The 22,140-nt window shown below is 50.8% G+C and overlaps 1 protein-coding gene across 9 annotated transcripts in view; it reads right to left on the bottom strand.

Moving 5' to 3' along the window:
- The window catches only part of HVCN1 (hydrogen voltage gated channel 1), a 36,422-nt gene extending 17,054 nt beyond the window's left edge, over positions 1 to 19,368 (bottom strand). The window contains exons 1-3 of one of the 9 annotated variants that reach the window (XM_058691258.1): positions 19,212 to 19,368; positions 17,997 to 18,062; positions 12,768 to 12,807 (exon numbers count right to left, since the gene is read on the bottom strand). Coding sequence is in view for 4 of the 9 variants with exons in the window: in XM_058691259.1 (XP_058547242.1) it covers positions 12,768 to 12,788 (21 nt within the window). In the remaining 5 variants the exon portion in view is untranslated. Of the gene's footprint in view, positions 1 to 6,416; positions 6,755 to 6,790; positions 7,293 to 12,767; positions 12,808 to 17,996; positions 18,063 to 18,092; positions 18,228 to 18,502; positions 18,560 to 18,615; positions 18,746 to 19,211 lie in introns of those variants that run through there. The other 8 variants (XM_058691259.1, XM_058691260.1, XM_058691261.1 and 5 more) reach the window with 8 other exon arrangements.
- Between the last annotated feature and the right edge of the window lie 2,772 nt (positions 19,369 to 22,140).

Genomic DNA, 22,140 nt, shown 5'->3' with positions numbered 1-22,140 from the left:
GGTGTCTGACTCTTGATTTTGGCTCAGGTCATGATCTCACAGTTTGTGAGACTGAGCCTCACATATGGCTCTGTGCTGACAGTGTGGAGCCTGCTTGGTATTCTCTCTCTCTTTCTCTCTGCCCCTCCCTGGCTCACATTCTCTCTCAAAATAAACGCCAGGGGTGCCTGGGTGGCTCAGTCGGTTAAGCATTTGACTTCAACTCAGGTCTTTGGGCTCTGTGCTGACAGCTCAGAGTGTGGAGCCTGCTTCGGGTTCTGGGTCTCCCTCTCTCTCTGCCCCTCCCCCACTTGTGCTCCGTCTCTCAAAAATAAATAAAAAATGCACACAAAAAAATTTTTAAAACAGGGGTGCCTGGGTGGCTCAGTCAGTTAAGCATCTGACTTCAGCTCAGGTCATGATCTCATGGTTTGGGAGTTCAAGCCCCGCATCAGGCTCTGTGCTGACAGAGCCTGGAGCCTGCTTCAGATTCTGTGTCTCCCTCTCTCTGCCCCTCCCTGACTCATGCTCTGTCTCTCTTAATAAACATTAAAAATAAATGAAAAAAAAAGATAAAAGAATTTTTAAACAAAATTCAAGATCCTTCCTATTATATACACAGCCCTGTGGCCCTTCTGTCCCTCCAGCCCTCTGCATTCTCCCCACACCTGGTCTTCACATGGCATCTTCCCTCAACCTGGACTACTCTTCTTCCAACTCTGAGCTTGGCTCACTTTCACTCAAGCTTGGAGCCTCAGCTGAAATGTCCCTTCTTCAGAGAGGCCCTCCTTGACCCCTAAAACCTAAATCAGACCCCTTCTCAGGTTTGTAATCTGTGTATTCTTTTCTTTTGAGAGATCCTCATGACAGTTTCTAATCAGAATTTTGTGTGTATGGCCGTTTACTTATGACTTCTCTTTCCACACTAGCAGTTAAGCTCTGTGAACGCAAGGCCTGTGTCCCCAGAGTCTCATGTGACACCTGACCGGGAGCAGAAGCCCACCATCTGCTGGCTGAGGGCACTGGTACCGTCTTCCATGCTGGGCTGTAGCTAGTCTCAGGCTGGACCCTCCCTCCGTTGCCAAGGGCCAGCTCCATGGCTGTCCCAAAGCCCTCTGGGCAGCTACTGGCCATAATTCTCCCCTAAAACGCCTCACCTGGCAGACGGAAACCTCCTGGGCTGGTTTTCTCAGCATGATGGGAGCCTTGGGGTGCTTTGTAAAAACCGCATTTATATTTTACAGGAGAGGGAATTTTTCTTTCTGAAACCTTGCAACCAGTAAAAAGCAACTTTCTGTAACTTGGGATGAAAATATTTATGGCACCCAGCAGAGCAGAAAACAACTCTGGTTTTAAGTCAAAAATATGACATACCAAAAGCAGAGGAGTTTCAGAAAAGGTCAAAGATATAGCTGATCATGAAAATGCTGTGGGCTTCGGCAACTTTTCACCACCCACTCGGGGCTCTCAGCTTCCTCTTCCCTGCCCAGGCAAATGGGAGGACTGACTCAGTGAGCTGCTCGGAGCACCAGCCACAGGGCCGGGCCTGGAGCAGCCCTCCGTGAGCGCCTGCTATCCTTCCTCTTCAGCAGCGCAAACTCTCATTTCTGCTCCTCGGACATCATCCCCGGCCGGGGACAGTTCGCTTCTCTGCTCGCTGGCCCACTGCCTGCCCGTGCAACCCCCAGACTTCGCAGTCACACGAACTGACAGATTCCCTTTGAGGCTTACGCTAGACTGAGTTCTGTCACTGACAACGCCAGGAATCTAGACCAGAAGGGTCCCTGGCACTGGACACGCCCATCTCTACATCACCCGCATTAACCTTCACCGTCCCCTTATATCCTGATACTACTCTCTCCAGGGTCACCTGGAGCAAAGCCCACAACTGTGGTTGCCACCTGGACTGGACCGCATCCTCTCACACCGTTGACTCGGTTCTGTTTGACAATCTTGCCTCTTGATTTTTCTCCCATGTCCGGCCACCCTCCTCAGCCTCCATTGTCCCTGTCCCCGTGCCACCAGGTCCCCCAGACCCCAAAACTGACCCTGTGCTGGTACAGGGCCAGCCTCCTCCTTTGGCAGTCTCAGCACACCTGGGCTCTCAACACTGAGAACACGTGCAAATCAGTCTCATGTGCAAATCAGCCTCCAGCGTGATGTGTGGTATCCTGCCAGGTCATCTGTTTGCTGTGACCTGAACTGAATCCATTTATCTTCCCTGCCCCCCATCCACTACTCCTTCCATGTTCCCCTAAGGCATGGCATCATACCCACCCTGCTGCCCAAGCCAAGAGCCAAAAGATCGTCTTGGGCTCCTCTCTCTCCCTTGAGCCTTGGCAATCTGACCTCCTAAAAATGGCTCACGCCCCTTTTTTTTTTTTTTTTAACATTTATTTTATTTTTGAGACAGAGAGAGACAGAGCATGAATGGGGGAGGGTCAGAGAGAGGGAGACACAGAATCTGAAACAGGCTCCAGGCTCTGGGCTGTCAGCACAGAGCCCGACGCGGGGCTTGAACTCACGGACCGCGAGATCATGACCTGAGCCGAAGTCGGCCGCTTAACCGACTGAGCCACCCAGGCGCCCCTCACGCCCCTTTTTCTTCTCCCTCTTCCCCTCTCCAACTGCCATCACCTCTTGCCTAGACACCTGCACTGGCCTCCTTGCTCACTTGGCCTTCTGCCTGGTCCTTTCTCCACACAGCGGTGGCCAGGGTCCCCCTTCTGTGGCGACAACCTGGCTGTGTCCCTACCCTCACCTGCCTCCTCCGCCATGACCTTTAGTCCTCCACCCTACCTCCTGCCAACCACTGCCTTCAGAACAAAGGCACAAAGCTCTCTTGGTCTCCGCAGGTCCCCTGCCTCCGCCATACCCCAGCTGCACCCAATGCCTTGTGGTTCTAGAATAAACCTCTCTCTCTCTTGCTCTAGAACTCCACATGCCTGTGCCCGCTATCTGAATTATCTTTTGCCTGTCGCACACGATTTTACAGATGTGTCTAGATTGTACCACCCCAGGGAGGTCTTCCTTAGCCGCCACCTGCTGGGTGAGTGTCCCTCCTCTGTTTCCATGTCTTACCATTTGCTAACTTGTGCTGTGGCATCTCAGTATCGTCTGTGTCCTGCCCTGGTCTGTAAACTCTGGGAGGGCAGACTCTTCCCCGCTCTCACAGGGAGGGGTGTGAAAACTATTTAATAAACGAATTAAGAGCAAACCACAGGAGCTACCTCCTCAAAGGTAAATGTATCGCCTACTTATTTTCTACACGTGTCAAGTATCATACCAAAAAGATTGCTACCTGGGAGAGGGAGGAGAAATGAGAAAAACAGACCTAGAAGAGACAGAGAAAAAAAAAATGTTCTTGTGAACATTTAGTTTTACAGGTGTTGAAGCTGCCATCTATAGGAGGGGGAGTCCCTATTTCACGGTCATCCAACAATCACAGAAAAAGGCACTTTTAAAAAAAAAAAAGAAATTCAGGGGATTCCCAATGTCCCTTAAGCCCCCATTTCCCTGCTTCCTCCCAGAGTCTACTTTGGGGACCTGATTTGCATATTATTCAACATCTCCTGCCCCCAAACTCCAATAAGACACAATAGCAGTGACCATCTACTATTATGTTGTTTTATTGTATTAATATACCACTAAAGTTCCTTAAATGAACTATTGAATTTTATTCCTAGCAACCCTCTGAGGTTAAGACCATCATTTTGGGTCTTAGTGAAGAAGGCGGCTTGTCCCAAGTCACAACTTAGGAAATGGCAGAGCCACGATCTGCCCCTGGGCTGTTACGACTCGGAGCCCTTGTTTTAGAACACATGGCTGAGAAAAAGGCAGGCAGGCAGCCAATGAATGGAGATCTGCCTTCTAGGACCATGTACTGGGGTTGAACAGTGGCTGCCCCCAAATTCACGTCCACATGGAACCTCAGAACATAACCTTACTTGGACTATGGGTCTTTGCAGGTTTAACTAGTGAAGGGGCTTGAGATGAAATCATCCAGAATTTAGGGTGGGCCCTGCTGTCCTTACAAGAGGAGGAGGGGCCATGTGAGGGTGGAGGCAGAGACCGGAGGGCTGCATCTACCAGCCAAGGATGCCAGACAGCCAGCAACCACCAGCAGCTGGGAGAAAGGCATGAACAGACGCTCCCTCAACGCCTCCAGAAGGAACCGACCCTGCCAACACCTTGATTTTAGACTCGGAGCCTTCAGAACGGAGAGAAGGCATCTCTGCTGTGTTAAGCCAGCCGGTGTGTGGTTATCATCACAGCAGATCCAGGAAGCTAATGCAGAGCCTGTGCCCGGATCAGCCTACGACGGGTGGCCACGGACGGTGCGCCCCCTCCCTGTATCTTGTGGGCCACACCCCAACCCCGGACTCCAAGGAGAAAGCGGGAGAAAGCGGGCTCCTTCAGCCGTCACAAACCACTTGGAAAAGCCTGTTTCTGCAGCCAGTCCTGGCAGCAACGCCTTCCTTTTGCTCACAGCTTACAGGCCACCTCCATCCCCTTCGGCTCTTCATGCTTGTCACAATCCTGGGAGGGAGTCCGGGCAGGGAGGGGCAGGCTCTCCAATCCACAGAAGGGGACACTGAGGTGCGGGGAGGAGAGGCCAACTGCTCAGAGTCGCATGGCATGGCAGGATGACAGAGGCAAGGGACAGGGGCATGTAAACGGATACGCCCTTCTCAGGAGGGCAGCAGCAGGACAGTTCATCTTTCGAAAAGATGTTTGAGCGGCTCCAATATGCCAGGCATGGGAGCGAAGGAGGGGATCAGCCTTAACCGGTTTCTGTCAAAATTGAAAATGTCCCTATCCTTTGACATGACAAGGGACTCACACATAAGCACACGGATGCTTCCTAAAGTCCTGCTACAGCAGCCCAAACCTGGAAATGACCTCAAAGTCCATCATTAAACACGCTATGGGAGACCCACACTAAGACAATACTAGGCAGCCGTTAAGAAGGCAGCAAGCCCGTGTACCTGTAGGCGCTGACACAGAAAGGTGTTCTTGGTCTATATGAAATCTAGGTGAAAAGCAGCACATTGTGGACCAGATTGTACCATATACTGCCATCTTTGTTAAAAACAGACAAAATCAATACCCCAAACTAAACGGTTCCCCCTGGGAAAGGAGTTCAGTTGGGGTGGAGGGTGAAAAGAAACTTTCAAGTTTTATTCTATTAGATTTAATCATAAGAAATAGCCATTCTTGGAGGGAGATCCCGCCTACAGAGAATTGAATAGTGAATGAAGTATTGAGGGTAAGGCGGGGGGGGGGGGGGGGGGGGGGAGGATGATGCAAGACACACACACACACACACACACACACACACACACACTGCTGAAATCCCTGAATAAGAAAATCAAAACAGATGCCTGGGTGGCTCAGCTGGTTGAATGACTCGATTCAGGCTCAGGTCCTGATCCCAGGTGGTGGGATTGAGCTTTGCTTCAAGCTCCATGTTGAGCGTGGAGCCTGCTTAAGATGGTCTGTCTGTCTGTCTCTCCCTCCCTCCCCCCACCCCTTCTCTCCTACTCACTCTTAAAAAAAAAAAAAAAAGAATGGAACAAATACCTAAAAACAAACAGTGACTGGTAAAGCCGCCAATATGAACTCAAGTCTACCAGTTTTATTCCTTATAAAACAAGGGGAAAATATGGCAGAAAAAGCGGATTTTTTTTAAAGCAACAAAATGATGATTTTTCTAAGAGGGAGAAATCAGGTTCTGAGATGCTGTCTTCCCTCCCTTAGCAGATGGGGAAACTGAGGCCCTGCAACAAGGCAAACGCTACCAGTCAACGGATAGTCCTGGACAGGTACCTGGGTCTCTGGTTTTCGGGTCCAGAACACGGAAGACACACTCAGGGAAGATCAGAGAAGTTGTCCCCAGTGCCTACCTTCCTTCCCCCACCCCCAGGGCCCACTCGGCACTGGGCCCTCTGCCACCACCGTGGCCCCACCTCTACCTCTCACGTGGAGGATACGGCAGCTCTTCACTACTCTCTGGCACTCTATCTGTGGCCAGACAGCACTTCTCAGAACATAGTCCCGTCACTCTCTGTGCAGAACAGGCTTGAGGCTGCTGTTCTTAGAAAAGGCCTGCTTGGTCCCTGGCTGGCATCTGGAGGGCTCCACCATTTACTGGTATGAACAGCTCAGTGGGCCCAGACCGTGTGTATACACAATTCAGTTTATGTTGAACACTTGCTTTCCTTCAGGGAGCCTGGAATTTTCTAAGTGCTGTACAGAAGGTACCTCCTTGACCAGCCCCCAGCAGCAACCTTGAGCCCCGAGTCTCTAACAGGCTTCCCAGTGGACACGTCACTTCGCGCTGTCCCCACCGGAGGAACTGAGTCCTCTGTTAGAGACCGCCAGCCACCATGAGGGCCCTCCACGCTTGGCAGCTGGCAGTTCCCCACTGAACATACCTGGATGGTGGAATGAAGCCCTGAAGCAAACCTCTCCTCTGGCGGGAGGGAGGAGGGAGGGCCTCCAGGAGCACGGTCCCCTACCCCAGGGCCGCGCCCCCAGCCCCCGGGGATTGGTGTTCTGAGGAATGCCTATTTTTAAAATCAGGGAAGTCTTTAAATAAGCGTGGCAGCCTTTCCTTCTCTAGGGTGGGGAGGAAGTCTGAGGTTGGCAAAAACAACCACCACTGATGGCTGACCGGCTTGCGGGGGCCGCTGCTTATGGGCCAACGGGCCCGACCGGTGGCCCACGTCCCCCCAGAAATGCTGCAACACTTCTCTCCTTTTCCTGTGGGGTCAGGATCCCTCCCGTCTTGACAGAGTGGTCCACCAACCTGGCAAGATGAGGGTGAGGCTGGGTGGAGGTGACGCGGGCAATAACATCCGGCAGCAGGAGCCACAGTGAGCGTCAACTACCTCCCGGGCACCTGCCATTTCTGAGCTCTGTACAAAGTCCTCTAATAACGCACTGCAACAGCCTCGTGAGGCGGGGAATGGAGACATCTCCATCGACAGGCGAGGAAACTGGGAACGGAGAGGCCAACAACTTGTCCCAGGTCACACGGCCAGTGAGAGTGAGACGCAGGCTGCCTGGCCCAGAGCCCCTTCCTCTTGGACAACCTCTCTGAACGCCGCCCTGGACCAGGCTCACAGCTGTGAGGAGCTCAGGGCCGTGCAGGGAGCTCAGCCGAGTGTTACTCAGCGAGAAAAATACACTTTACATGCTGCCTTTTAGGACACTCTGACATACATACACGTGTTCCACAACCAACACTCAAGTTTCTAAGTGCGAGAAACTCTTGTATTTTCCGTTTTATTCTAGTTCATTGCTTAAACGACCGATTGCAGGAGTCACCAACTCCTGCAATTTTAAAGATGCAGATATGAGTTGAGTTTTAAAGATGCAGATATGGGAGGACGTGCCCAGTCTATTTCCCAGGGGTAAGGAAACGAGGATTGCCAGAGAGGAGACAGTCCCGTCTAAAGTGTGTGACGTCAGCCATGTTAACTGGGAAGCAGAAGTCAGGTTGTTTACAAAAACATAAGAAAATGAAAGCATAGAAAGAAAACAAACAAACAAACAAACAAACAAACCGTTTTTCAGCCAGAAATTAAGAGCTATCACCAATGTGAGACCGAGGCATCCAGGGAATTTCCGGCTCCAACATCTTAGCAATGCTTTGGCCCTGGAACAGAGCACGCTCTACCCCGCCTCACTGTGAAGTAGCCCATGGAGAGAGGCCCTACCCCGCCACAGTCTAACCAGTGGCTCTCAGCCCTGGCTGCACTTTGGAACCACCTGGAAGCTTTAAAAATCAAAACCAAAAAACCCAATACCTGGGTCTCAGGCCCCAAGATCGTGATTGGTCTGGGGGTGGCCTGGGTGTTGGGATCTCCCATCTGCAGCCAAAGTTGAGAACGTGCACCATGAATAAACCTGGTGCCTCCAGCTCATGAGAAATGAGCAAAGGGCTATAGCGATTTCTAAGCACACTGGCTCCCAGGTTCCCCGTGTGGCTGGCGACACGCAATCCTCCTCTGAGAGGAAGAGGAGGTCAGCTGCTGGTTGAAAACCCAGCTCGTCCTCATGACCCAGGGAACAGCTCCCGTGGGTTGAGTCTGTGCGGCCCTGCTCAGTGCTTCTCACGCACGAGCTTCTTTGAGCCCCACCACTGTAGACGGAGTGTTTCCGTTCCCATTTCACAGAAGAGGAACTCTGAGTTGCAGGGTGGTGGGAAGGGGCAGAGTCCACGGCCCCTCTCTCTGAACCAGGGCTGAAACCCCCGCCAGTTTCTCCTGCAACACCATGATCTTCCCCTCAAACACTAGGGCAGCCGGACAATAAAGCGCTGGTAAAAGCATTGCTATGACGACATTTTTTTAAAAACACAGTTGAGGGGTGGGTTAAATGGGTGACGGGCATTAAGGAGGGCACTTGTTGGGATGAGCACTGGGTGTCTCACTGGGACGAATCACTGGGTTCTACTCCTGAGGCCAAGACTACACTGTATGTTAACTAACTTGAAAATTAAAACAAAACAAAAAAACCCACAACTGAGGTGCCTGGCTGGCTCAGTCAGTGAAGTGTCCGACTTCAACTGAAGTCATGATCTCATGGTTTGTGGGTTCGAACCCCACACTGGGCTCTGTGCTGACAGTGCGGAGCCTGCTTGGGATTCTCCCTCTCTTCCCTCTCTTCCCCTCCCCCCACCTCTCTTTCTCTCTCAAAATAAACTCAAGAAAGAAAAACAAACCCGCACAATTAACTGCACAAGGATAAATTACTAACAGGAACTTGTTCTCTGAATCAACAGGGGCTCAGGTGCCTCAAGTGATCCTGGCCCAACCTTCTCCAGCTCCAGCCCTTGTACTGGCCTCTGTGGCAAAAAAGGCTCCTGTGTCCCCCCTCTCAGGGGTCATCCCCCCCCCCCCAAAAACTGGTGTCATCGCCCTCCCCCCAGCATGTCTCCTTGGTTCCTCAGCTCTATCCCGTGCTTCTGTGCCTTCGACCCTCACCCCACCAGCTCCCTGGTTTCATTCAGACTCCCCTGGACAATCCCCACCCCCACTTCACCTGCTGTCATTCACCCCAACAAACAGACCTTTATTCTAGATCTATTTCTTTCAGCATCGTGAAGACATGAGCAAAAGGAGGTAAATTCATGATACTCCTAATACAACAGACTTATCATCCACCTAAGGTCTCTTTTACAATTGTGATCAAAGACCACACACAATCTCATGTTATTTTTCCCACTAGATTTTTGGTCCCCCAACCCCCCCCCCCCCACTTTTTTTTAAAGGGACTGAGCGAGTGTGTGCAGGGCAGAGAAAGAGACCGACAGAGAATCTTAAGAAGGTACCACACCCAGCTAAAGCCTGACGCGGGGCTAGATCCCACAACTGTAAGATCGTGCGTGACCTGAGCTGAAGTCAAGAGCCAGTGGCTTAACTGACTGAGCCACCCGGGCGCCGCAGATGTATGTTTTAATGGCCAAGAAACTTCACCAAGAAGTTGATGCTCTCACTATTGCGTTTACTGATTGCTCATTTTTAGCACCTTCATCACCAATTCAAAGGCCACATTTCCTTATAGTTTGACCCTCTTGAAATCTGAATGTCTCACAACCGACCAGTGTTAACGTGATGCAACGTAAGGTCACAGTAAATGGCAGTTTTCTGTTCTTTGTGATAAATAAAATAATGGTAATGGCGCATCTATAATCAATGGCACCTCATGTGACAAGAAATACGGTGCTGTCAGTTTTCTTTTCATGGGTTATATCTCCTTTTAAGTGAGACGCCCACGTTTGATTAGGAACATTTTCATGATGCTCAACACACACTATTGAATTTTGTCCAGAACAATATGGGCTGGTTCCACTGCAAAATAACCAGCACTGAGCATTTCCACATGCTCTTTTGGTTTGCCCGACTTAATACGGAACTACGACTGAAGGAAAGTATGAATGGTTTCCAGGTGCAGGTACTAGGTATCCAGCACCTTATGAGGAACGGTCATAACTCTCTGTGGTGGTGGTTGTCAACCCCACTCATGACCGTGGACACAGAGGCTCAGGGTGGCTTGGAAGCTGGTCACACGGCCCACAAGGGGGAGATGTAGCACTGGAACCCAGGCTGTCCGGCCCTGAGCTGCTCTCCCTGGGGCTGACCCGCTGGAGCCCCAGAGCAACCCAAGGCCGGCTTGCACAGGGGGGAAACCAGCACCTCCCAGACCGGAAGGTAATCTGCTCCAGAACTAGGGTTCTCCATGGTCAAAGTGCAGATTCCTCAGCCGGGCATACAGGGACCTTCACCATCACCTCACCCTTCAACACCCCTCTGCTCTGTAGAACTTCACATGAGCCTGCCTCCGGGCCTTTCTCCATGCTGTTCCCTCTGCTGGAAATGCCCTTCTCTTGGATCCCGTAAGTTCAAATCCCAAGGCCCAGCTCAAAGGTTGCCTTTTCTGCGGAACCCTCCACGACCCTCCAAAGGAAAGGGGTCTTCCTCCTCTGAACATGAGCCCCACGTTCCGTGTCATCCTCCCCAGATTCTGGGCGCTGAACTCGTAAATCCCTCCCAACTGCTGGCTTCTCTCCAGTGCCAGTGCCTCGCTCCCTGCTCCCCTGCAGGAGGGCTCCCACCTTGCTTGTCCCCCATGTGCTTTCTGGCATTTCCACCCATCTCCACAGGACACCAGAGAGGCTTTTCGAAGTCCAGGCCTGATCGGGGGCTGCCCTGCCCACCAGGGGCCTGCCCACTGTTCCAAGCACCACCACCAGAACCTTCAGTGTCCCCTGGGCCCTGCCTGGCCTTGTCTCTTCGGATTGAGCACGTCCTGGCCCCCCACCACGCTGCCCTACCCTGGCCATCCGCCTTCTGGCCGTGGCATAGGTTGCTTCCTCTGCCAAGACTCACGGTCTTCATCCTCTACCTGGTTTCCTCCTCGGGCCCCACAGGTGTCAGGTCGGGGAGCCCTCTGATCTGATCAGAAGGTCTGAAGGTCTCAGTGGCCCTTGTGAGGGGCCCACATTAACCATGGCTTCTCCTTTACTGCTCACCCCACGTGCACCTTCACATATTCAGTTTTGTGACTTGAGACCGGTCTCGCAGCTACAGAGGAAGTCACTGGTGGGCAGAGACCAATGCCTTCAGTTTGGTAGCTATGGCCTGAGAGCTGTAGTTGGTTCCAGGACATGGCTGGTGTTGATATAAACATTTGTGGCTGAATGAATGAATGAGGGAAGGAATCCTCCCCAGAGAGCCGGGGCTGCCCCTGTGCTCCCCACTCCCGGCTCCCTTCCTGCCAGGGGTGAGCTCTTCCTTGGGCTCTTCCTTCTGGAGACCTAACCGGTCTTTGGGCTAGACTGTGTCTGAAAAGCAGACAGGGCACAATCACTAGTCAGTAATCAGGACATGGAAGCCAGGCAGCGTGGGTTTGAACCCCTTGCCAGCTGTGTGACCTTGAGCAAATTGCTAAACCTTGCTGGGCTTCAATTTCCCTACCTGGAAGATAAGGGAAAGAACAGTACTTAGTGCACAGGGCTGTTGTGAGCATTAAATAATCACATACACAGAAAGCCCTTAGCACATGCCTGGCACAGCAGTGAGTGCTCCAGAGACATTGCTTGTGTTATTATTACAACTTCTGCACCTTAGTTCATTAATTCAAAGACAAACATGTCCCCAGATTCTTCCCCAGATTTCAACATTTCTGAAATCGGAGTTGGTGGCATCCACTGGCCATTTACCCCATGACACTGTTAACAGACCTAAAATCCGAAGGACTCTTACAGTTAAAGGGGTCATCAATTTGATGAGATACAGGATGCTCATCATTATCATCCCATGGCCCTGCTTCTTGGACCCCGCCCTTCTCACCCTGCTGCCACCCTGAGCTTCTAACACTGCCCTGATGGCTCTACCTGGCCAGACCCCCCAGAACCTCCTAGTGAACAGGTGAAGCGGAAGCCAACGTTTCCCTTCTGCCTTGTCCTCACTATTCACAACTGATGTCCCCTCAAACCCAACAAACCTGCATCCAGATATCAAGAACGGGGTTTAACGGCTCTGCTTCGGATGGTCTCATGCCACAGGAAGCAAAGCATTCTCTCTGGAGAGAGGCCAGGGTAAAATCCTACTTCGGCCGCTTCCTACCTGTGTGATCTTGTCCAAGTGTCTTTATCTGTAAAATGGTAAAATGGGCAGTAGGGAAAAGCCCCGTATGGGCTCAGTATCAGCCTAGCATTCTGAGACCCCTGTCTCTTCAACTCCTCCCAACCTTCAGGAATAAGGGTAATTTTAGCTCCCTTTTCCAGATAAGGACACAGAGACTCAGGGAGGTGAAAGTCTTGGCCTATGACACATGGTTATTAAAAAGCAGAGGTGAGGGGTGTCTGGGTGGCTCAGTCAGTTAAGCGTCTGACTTCAGATCAGGTCACGATCTCACAGTTCGTGAGTTTGAGCCCCGTGTCGGGCTCTGTGCCAACAATGTGCATCCTGCTTGGGATCCTTCTCTCTTCCTCTCTCTCTCCGCCCCTCCCCTGCTTGCACACATGCGCTCTCTCAAAAACAAAGAAACATTTTAAAAAATGCAGAGGTGGTGTTTGAATGGTCTGATTCAGGTTATTAGGCCATCTTGAGGTTTGTGACTTCCTGCTACAGTTTTCACCTTTGTGACGAAACACTTTGGTAAGGCAGAAACACCCCAAACAGGTGTTTTCCTTTTATCTTGTTTGTAACACCAAGCAGAACTGTCTTCAATGCCAGAAGTCCTTTAATGCTGCTGGTCTGCCAGAATTAATTTACCTTTTCATCCCAGGTGGCCATTTTCCTGTCCTCTCTGGATCTGGAAAGTAAGAAAACATTTGTCTGGATCTGACATTCTGCTCTCCTTTATCTTAGTATGTGCTTTGCAACACTTTGTTACAAATTATTTTTAACTTGCTTACCGTTAACAGCCTCTGAAAATAGCATAAAGCTCAAAGTGTATGTGGAAGGATGCACATCCTTGGCATATACCCAAAGGAATTGAAAACAGGCACTCAAACAAATACATGTACACAGTCACTGCCAAAAGGTGGAAATAACTCAAGTATCCATTAAGGGATGAACAGATATATCAAAGATGTCATATCCATACAATGGAATGTTATCCAGTCATAAAAAGAAATCAAGTACTGATCCATGCTACAACATGAGTGATTTATACTAAATCAAATAAACCACACACAAAACATCACACATTACATGATTCCACTGATCTGTAATACCCAGAACACGCAAATCCACAGAGCAGAAAGATTGGTGGCTGCCGGGGAGTAAGGTGATGGGGGGCAGAGGGTGACTGTTTGGGATGCAGGGTTTCTTTTTGATTTGATGAAAATGTTCTGGAACTGGATAGAGGTGACGGTTGCATGATATTGGGAATGCACTAAATGTCATGGGATCCTTTGCTAAATGTTCACCAAATCGTAAAATGGTTAATTTCATGTTATGTGACTTTCACCTCAGTTTACACTTAAAAAAAAAAAAAAAAAAAGACACACAGACATACACTCCAGTGCTGGGAATGCCTTGGAAAGCAACAAAGTATCTATATGTCCACCAATGAGGTTCTGGTTAAGTCAGTTAGGGTACATCTGAGCAGTGGCAAATGCTAGTGTTGTTAAATCTTGATATGCAGATAAGGAAAGAGGTGAATAATATAGTAAGGTAAAAAAAAATTCAGGGGAGTCTGGGTGGCTCAGTTGGTTGAGCATTCAACTCTTAATCTCAGCTTAGGGCATGATCTCACCGTTTGTGGGATGGAGCCCCGAGTGGTCTCTGCTCTGCCAGATTCTCTCTCTCCCTCTCTCTCCTGCCCCTCTCATACTCTCACGTGCTCAAGTGTTGTCAAAATAAACACTGTTTAAAAATTCATATTACAGCATAGTGTATACAGTATGACTCCATCTACATGAAAAATTACATATGCATTTTTATTTTACTAAAATAAAAATATTTTTTATTATCTCTCTCTTATGAGAGAGAGAGAGAGAGAGAGCGCAAATGCAGGGGAGGAGCAGAGAGAGAGAGGGAGACAAAATCCCAAGCAGGTTCTGTGCTGTCAGCGCAGAGCCCAATGCAGGGCTTGATCCCATGAACCATGAGATCATGGCCTGAGCTGAAATCAAGAGTCAGACACTTAACTGCCTGAGCCACCCAGGTGCCCCTACGCATGCATTTTAAAAAATACATCTGCAAGAATACAGCCAAACTCTTTACAGTGGTTATTGCTGGACAAAAAGGGAGTGTGGGTATTTTCCTTCTACTGACTTCTAGAAGGTCTGAACTTTTACAGTGAGTTTGTGTTACTTCTTAAAATTTATTTCTGGGCATCTGGGTGGCTCAGGCAGTTAAGCTGACTTTTTGGCTCAGGTCATGATCTCACGGTTTGTTGAGTTCGAGCCCTATAGTGGGCTCTGTGCTGTAAGCACATTAGCCTGGAGCCTGCTTTGGATTCGGGGTCTCCTTCTCTCTCTGCTCCTCCCCCCCCCACCCCACCCCCACCCACGTGCACTTTCTCTCTCAAAATTAAACAAACATTAAAAATTTTTATTTTTAATGTAGGTGACATATGCACATACTAAAGGGAAATAGGAACGCCTGGACAGCTCAGTCGGTTGAGCATCCAACTCTTGATTTCTTGGGATTCTCTCTCTCGCTCTCCCTTGCTCGCCCTCTCAAAATAAACTTTAAAAAGCGAAAGAACACAAAAAAATATATGACAAAAAAAGCCTCCTTTCTACCCATTCTCCCCAGAAGCAGCCACTTTTATATATATATATATATATATATATATATATATATATATATATATATATATATATATATATATATATTGTGGGGAGAGCACAAGTAGGGGAGGGGCAGAGAGGGGGACAGAAGATCGGAAGCAGGCTCTGCGCTCACAGACTGAGCTGAAGTCAGACACTCAACTGACTAAACCATCCAGATGCCCCCAGAAGCAGCCACTCTTACCAGTCTCCTTTGTGGCCTTCAGTGGTGTTCTAGGCCTTCACCAACACACCCGTATTTACTCTTTTTCTCTTTTTTTAAAACTTAAACAAATGTGAGCCCACGCATACTGCGTGAATCTTGCTTATTTCCGTTTAGGGTGTGGCAGGCTCAGTGATGATCCACCCCCAAAGATATACATGTCCTAATCCCCAGAACCTGTGAATATGTCACTTTACATGGCAAAAGGGACTTTGCAGATATGATTACATTAAGGACCCCAAAACGGGGATTATCCATATCCAGGTGGGTCCGATGTAATCAGAAGGGTCTTTATGAATAGAGCAGAGCAGGAGAATCAGACACAGAAGGACAGGTGAGTACAGACCCAGAAGTTGGAGCCAGAGATTTGAGGATGTTATGCAACTGGCTTTGATGACAGAGGGAGGGGATTGCAATCCAAGGAATGCAGACAGCCTCTAGAAGTTGCAAAGAAACAGATCCTCCTTTAGAGCCTCCAAAAGGAATGCGGCCCCGCCAAGGCCTTGATTTGGACCCAGTGGATTGATTTTTGTACATCTGATGCCCTCAGCACTGCAAGGTAATAAATTTATGTTGTTTGAAGGCTCCCATGTGTGGTGACTTGTTACAGCAGCCACAGGAAAATGATACAGTGTTTCTGATTGTCCCAGATCGATGTGTGCTAAATCAAGTGCACTCCTTGGAATGACAGCCCAAGACTTCCCTGTAGGAATGTATGTAGTCCCACTAGCGACCAGTGTTTACATTGCTTCCCCCATCTTTTCCTGCCCCAATGTTCCAATAACACTGCACACTGTGTGATTTTATAAGTGGGGGACAAAATAATCATTCTGAGAAAAAAATATTCACAGAGACTTAGAAAAAAAAAGTTCTTCTCCTTAGTACCATGCTGGGGGCATAAGGGACTCTTGGAGAATTTCTTGCTGGTCGACTGACAGAACAGCTTCTGTAACCAGCAGAGTTCAGCTCAGTGTGTTCCTGTTCTAGCCCCTTGGGTCCCTCGACCTGCTCTCAGGAGATGGGCTGAAATGGAACCATTAGCACAAGCAAAGGTGAAGGGGGCAGTTAAGGCGCCTGGAGATTTCCTTCCTTCACAAGACAGGAAATAGAACCAGCACATATATATAAAAAAAAAAAATCCCAGGTTCACTAATTCAAGCAACAGAAAATTGCAACCTACCACGCACTGCCCATTAAAACAGACAAAAGTGATAAAACTCAGCGCTTGTGGGGCTGTAGGGAAACTTGCACACATTGCCAGGCATAGTTTTTCCTCAACAGCCATCTGGTGATAAGTGGCAAGTGCCTTCAAAATAATCATACTCTTGACTTGAACACAACAGTTTGGGAACTATTATCTCAAAGAAATAATTTGGTAGCAAAAAACATGTACAGTGTGGACAAGCTAAGCTGGATATGATGCCTAGAAGCTGGAAAGACCCCACAAGCCCCGCTTTTGAGAAAAGCCGAGAAAGGCTATGGCCTGACAGAAGCAATGACAACTCTGGGGTGTCATGTCGAAATACAGAAAGAATTCTGTTAAGTAATGAGAGAACCCTGAATGGTTGCACACACTTGCTTGCAATTGTACAATATAATTGGAACATTCACTATGTGCCAAGCGCTGTGCTGAGTTCCGGGGAATCCAAAGCCAAGAAGATAAAGGCCATGGCCCTGACAGACTGCTACTTTAGCTGGATGGACAGACAAGGAACCAGGGAAACACATAAGCAAGGTAACACCACCCAAGACTAAGCATGCGAAGAAGGAAAAACAGGAATGCAAGAAGGGACCAGGCCAGCGTGGCTCCTGCAGGTGGAGTAGTGGGGGAAGACTTGAGTAGGAGACTTGCATAGTGGTCCCTGAATTGCAGAGAGATTAAGTCACAAGAAGATGGCTGGAAGACCATGTGCACAGGCCCTCAGAGGGCAAAAAAAAAAAAAAACAACCCGCAGAAAAACACAAAAAAACCTTCAGCAAGTCCAAGGAAGAAAGAGGAGGTCAGTGTGGCTGCAGTAAGGGGGCGGTGGCAGGAGACAAGGGTCTGATCTCGTAGAGGGCGTGGTAAACAACTCTGAACATTTGGGGGTCAAGAGTGGTGGCAGGGGGGCCAAGAGGAGGCAAACGATACGGGGATGCAGAGCAATGGCCGGATTCAGAACATGCCGAGAAGCAGAACCTGCTGCCGACTTACATGCTGGAGAGGAGATGAAGACCAGGTTTTGGGGCAAGAACACTCTGGACTTCCTCCTTCACTCTAAACCAGGGATGGGATGGGGAGGGCTTGGGGCCTGCAGAGCAACTCTGGAACTGTGCGGGCCTCAGCCCAAAGATTTTCAAAACCCTGCCCCTACTTTCCCCCAGGTACTCGGAGGGTGAGAAGTTACCACTGCCAGCTTTTGTCTTATCAGAAGCTTCCAGCCGATGTTGGGCCTTTCCAGAAACACTGCAGGTCTCAGGTGGCCCTGACTGACCTTAGGTGAAAGGTGTCCAGGACAGAAGAGTGCTTTCAGAGGGGCGGGTGAGGCTGGAGGGGGACACAGCTCGGTAGCAACCTTGGGCCAGATGCCGGGCTAAGCTTGTATACCAGCCATCTCACTTAACTCTCAGCACTCCTGTGAGGGAAGTATCACGCTCAACCCCACGGAACGGTGGAGGGAACTGAGGCATGGAGAGGTGGAGTCCCATGGCTAAGCCTGCGGGAGCCCCTGCACTCAGCAGAGGCGCGGGGCTGCGGAGGGTGGGGGGTAAAGGTCTCTGAGTTCCTGCAGGGGGCTGGCTGTACCTCCGTGTCCTGGAGTTTAACCTGTCCCCAGCCTACCCTTCTTGTTCCTCAGCACACCCTGCCCCAAGAGGTGGGTGTTTCCAGTATTTCCAGGTGAAGGATTTGCTGCCCTGGAGGTTCGTTTACCACCCCTTCTCTCTCTCTGCAGTCTCCCTGGCGGGGCAGCGAGAGGCAAGGACGAGGAATGAAAGGATTTAGGGGTTCGCACGGACCTGGGTGTGAGTTCTGGCTCTGCCTCCTTTGGCAGGGTGGCTTGGCCCCAGTGTCGGTTTCTTCACCTGTGACAGGGAGACAAGGAGGGTACTCACCTCACCTGTTGCTGCGCTCAGCGTGTGATGAATGAAGGCACCTGTCCCCACGTTAAGCACGCCCGTGCAAAAGGGCAGTTCTTATCAAGGCTCCCGTTTTTCAAGGGGAGGTAACTGAGGCCAAGAGGGACTTCCCTCCCATGTCGCGTGGCATACTGTCTCCTGCCCCCCCCCCCCCCACCTGACTCTAGTACCCTCTGGACAAGGGCTGGGGGAGGGGTCCCCCGGGGAATGACCGTCCGCCCTGGTAAACGCTAGAACAGAGGGCAACTGGGGGCGGGGTCCCAGGCAGGCTGGCGGGGGAGCGGCGACGGGGATGAGGGTCCGCTCCTCGGAGGGCGCCGGCTGGGAGGGCTCGGAATGGGGGCCGCGCCCCCCCCCCCCCCCCGTCCCAGCGCCGGAGCACTTACCCTGCGCCCCTCCCGCCCGCGGCCACCGCAGCGACTGCGAGCTCTGCGCCCGCCGGGCCGCCCCGCCCGCCCCTTCCGACCCGCCCCTCCTCGCGACCCGCCCGCCCTCTCACCCCGTTCGCGTCTCGGTCCCTGGGTCCCGCCTGTGTCTCAGTCCCCTTGCCCTGGCCTGCCTGTCTCCCCTGTGGTCTCCGGCTTGTCCCCCACCCGGCCGCCTCCCGCCCCGCAGCTCCGAGCCTGGCCTGGGCCTCTCGCGGTCCCGTGGATGGACAAAGGTCCGCCCGTGGGAGCCAATCGCGAATCACGAGAATCCTGTCCCAGGCGAGCCTGAGGGAAGGGGTGGGAGGAGGGAACCACTTCCTTCCTCCTGCGGGATGGAGTGGGGGCGGAAACGCTCCCCTCCCCACCGCACACACTCGGGGAAGCTGGGCCTGACTTCTGGCAGCACCCCTGCCCTCATTACTTGGGGGTGGCTCCGAGCGGCTCTGCGGGTCCCCCGCATTGCATCTGCCACGTAGGGGTTGGAGAGTGGGCAGAATGCCCTCAGGGGATGGCCAACCTTGAGGCGGTCGGGACACCCCTGGGTGGGTGGGGGGGGTGCTGTGTCTGGCAGTGGCGAGGGGTCCTTGCTGGGGGCTGGTATTGGCAAGGAGGAGGGCGCCTTCCTGCCAGGAGGCTGAGCCCCCTGGCCAGGCTGACTCCTACTCACCTTCCCGCGCAGCTCCAAAGTCCCTCCCCGCCCAGGGCTTCCCCAGCACTCTGCACGCACTTCATTCTGGCACTGCTCTGGAATGGGTTTCTGTTAGTTTCCGTCTTCCAAAAAAGACCACTTGCCCCAAACGCCTCTAGGCAGAGGCTCTCTCCCACGCACCTCCCTGCTTCTGGTTTAATTGGGGGTGGGAGGAGTCTCAATCCTGGGAGTTCTGGGAGTTTCCCATTGCAGCTGTAACAGGTTACCACAAACCCAGTGGCTTAAAACAACACGAATTTGTTATCCTAACAGCTGTGGAGGTCAGTGGTCCAAATGGTCTTAATAGGGCTACAAGCAAGGTGTTGGGAGGGTTGTGTTTCTTTTGGAGGCTCTAGTGGGGAACTCATTCCTTGCCTTTTCCAGGTGGTGGCTTCACTTTGACCTGTGTTTTCATCATCCCATCTCCTCTAGATCTGACCTTTCTCCTTCCCTCCTAAAAAGACCCTCTTGATTACATGGGGCCCATCCTCAACACCCTTGACTTAATCACACCCTTTCAACAGGTACTGTATTCACAGGTCTTGGGGCTTAAAATGGGGACATCTCGGGGGGGAGGGGGGGGGCTGTAATCCCCAGGGGTATTGTTTCCATTGGCAAAATTTTTCTTTATTTTTTGAGAGACACAGAGATAGAAAGAGAGAGAGAGCGAGCGAGAGAGAGAGAGAATGAGTGGAAAAGGGGCAGAGAGAGAGGGAGACCCAGAATCCAAAGTAGGCTCCAGGCTCCTGTCAGCACAGAGCCCAACACGGGGCTCAAACTCACAGTGAGATCATGACCTGAACCGAAGTCGGACACTTAACCGACTGAGCCACCCAAGCACCCCTCAACCTTCTATTCTATTAAAAATGCCCCTCCCCTACCAGTGCCAGCTGGACAGAATGGAAAGGATGTGTGCACTAAACTGGTCTGTGCATTCACTCCCTCAGGGTCTGGGAAGGGAAGAGGTGGAGAGAACAGGTATCAGGTATCTCCCCACCTTACTGCCCACCTGGGAGCAGTCCTCTTTCCATAGGCTTTAACAATTGGTCCTGCCTATAGTTACAAGCAAAGTGCAGACAGGTGGTGGCCTCAACAGGCCCTAGGAAGCCAAGGCTCAAACCTCGCCCCAGGCTTGATCTTCTGGCTGACCCCTGCTGGAGACATCTCTCATTATCCCTCCATCCCTCCCGTGTGCTGCCTCCCGGCCCAGCTCTGCAGGGGGCCTGGGGAAGCCCGCAGCTGCCAGCCTTACCTAGGCTCTGGAGACTGGGACCACCAGCAGGGACTTATTTCCATACCTTTTAGGAATCAGGATCCTGAGACAGCAGGTCGGCAGGTCTGGAGAATTTAGTAATGTTCTCAAGATTTCTGTCCACAGAAATGCCTCTATTACTCAGTCTTCTCAGTTGGACAGAAAAAGATGTCAGTTTTGTTACATCTTTATCCCCAGCTCAGAGTTTGGCACATAGCTGGTGCTGTACATTTCTGCTGCATAAATTAATAAGTGAATACTGAGCATAGTAAGATAAGGGTGCCCACCATCAGTGCTTCTCTTCAACATTGTACCGGGACCCCAGCTAATGCAGCGAGACAAGAGAGGAGACGAGAAGGACAAAGACTGAAAACCTCTGGTCTGCAATCTATGTGATTGTCTACCTAGAAAATCCAAGGGACTCAACAGAGTAGTGTTGGATGCCCACCGTGTGGCAGGCAGTCCCTTTCTAGACACTTAATGTAAGATGAAGGAACAGCTTTGTCCTCGGAGAGCTCCCATTTGAGTTGGGGAGGCAAGAGTGGGGCACATTCCTCTATGGTCCAAAGGGTCTAAGAGGCTAGTATTCTAGGATGGGAAAAAGTTACTTTATTTTCAATAACCTCTAACTGAAATTGAGCAATTTCCTTCCATTATGAATATAGGTAACAGATCACACTTGTATGAGCAGTACCCACGATTTTGTCATCCATCGAGATCACAGATGTCTCCAAATCACAAGATAGTTAGACACCTTAAAATATAACTTACCCTTCACCACTACTGCAAAATTACTGAAGTAACTAAACCAGCTGTTAGTTCTCATAGTTTATTATGTTAGCAAATAACTTCATATATTTATCACATTTAAAAAAATAATTCAATAGCTGCATTTCAAGACAATGGGTCTTTTGTAATGGAATGTATTCTATACTATGCATTTAAAGACATTACCCTGAGGGGAGGACTCATGGCACAAAAAAGGACCAGGATCTCCAGCTTTAGAGGAAGGACTTGGCTTGGGCAACACTAACACAGTTCTCTTGCACAAGGGAGTCCCTGCCCCACCTTCACATTTCATTCCAAGCAGTAAGCCCAGCTTGCTCAAGTACGTGTCTGTCACCATCTCAGGAGCTTTCTGGGTGTCTGCCTTTTGATGTTCATGGGGCATTCTGAGGAAGGTCAAAACATGGCCCCTGGGTCTGGGTCTGCTTGTGCCCTGGGCTGGCTGGCACTGGGCCGAGGCATTGGCCAGTACCGGCTTTACCCAGTGGGAAGAGAGAGGGCTGGCTCGGCTGGTTTTGGTTCCTCCAGGCCAGTGTCTTCAGATGCTTCAGTTGACCACTTCCCTTCCTAGGGCAAAACCCAGGTCCCGACTCCAGGAGAACGTGAGAAAACAGAAAGGAGGAGAGAAAGGTCCATGAGACCTCAGCAGGGGCCCTGTTTGGATTTCCCAGAGCTACGTCTGCGTCTGGGTCCAGAGGCTGTCTTGCCAGCAGATAGGATTCATCTATAGCAGTGACAGCCACACAAGTCTTGCATTCCTAGACACGATAATGTAGCTACATTACAAGGTCAGGGCTAGGGACCCCCGGGTGCCTCAGTCAGGTAAGTGTCCGACTCCTGATTTTGGCTCAGGTCATGATCTCGGGGTTC

Source organism: Neofelis nebulosa, chromosome 11, assembly GCF_028018385.1.
Source record: "Neofelis nebulosa isolate mNeoNeb1 chromosome 11, mNeoNeb1.pri, whole genome shotgun sequence".
Lineage (NCBI taxonomy): Eukaryota > Metazoa > Chordata > Mammalia > Carnivora > Felidae > Neofelis > Neofelis nebulosa.
Note: the sequence above shows the minus strand (reverse complement) of the source record. Positions and strands in the feature narration are given on the sequence as shown.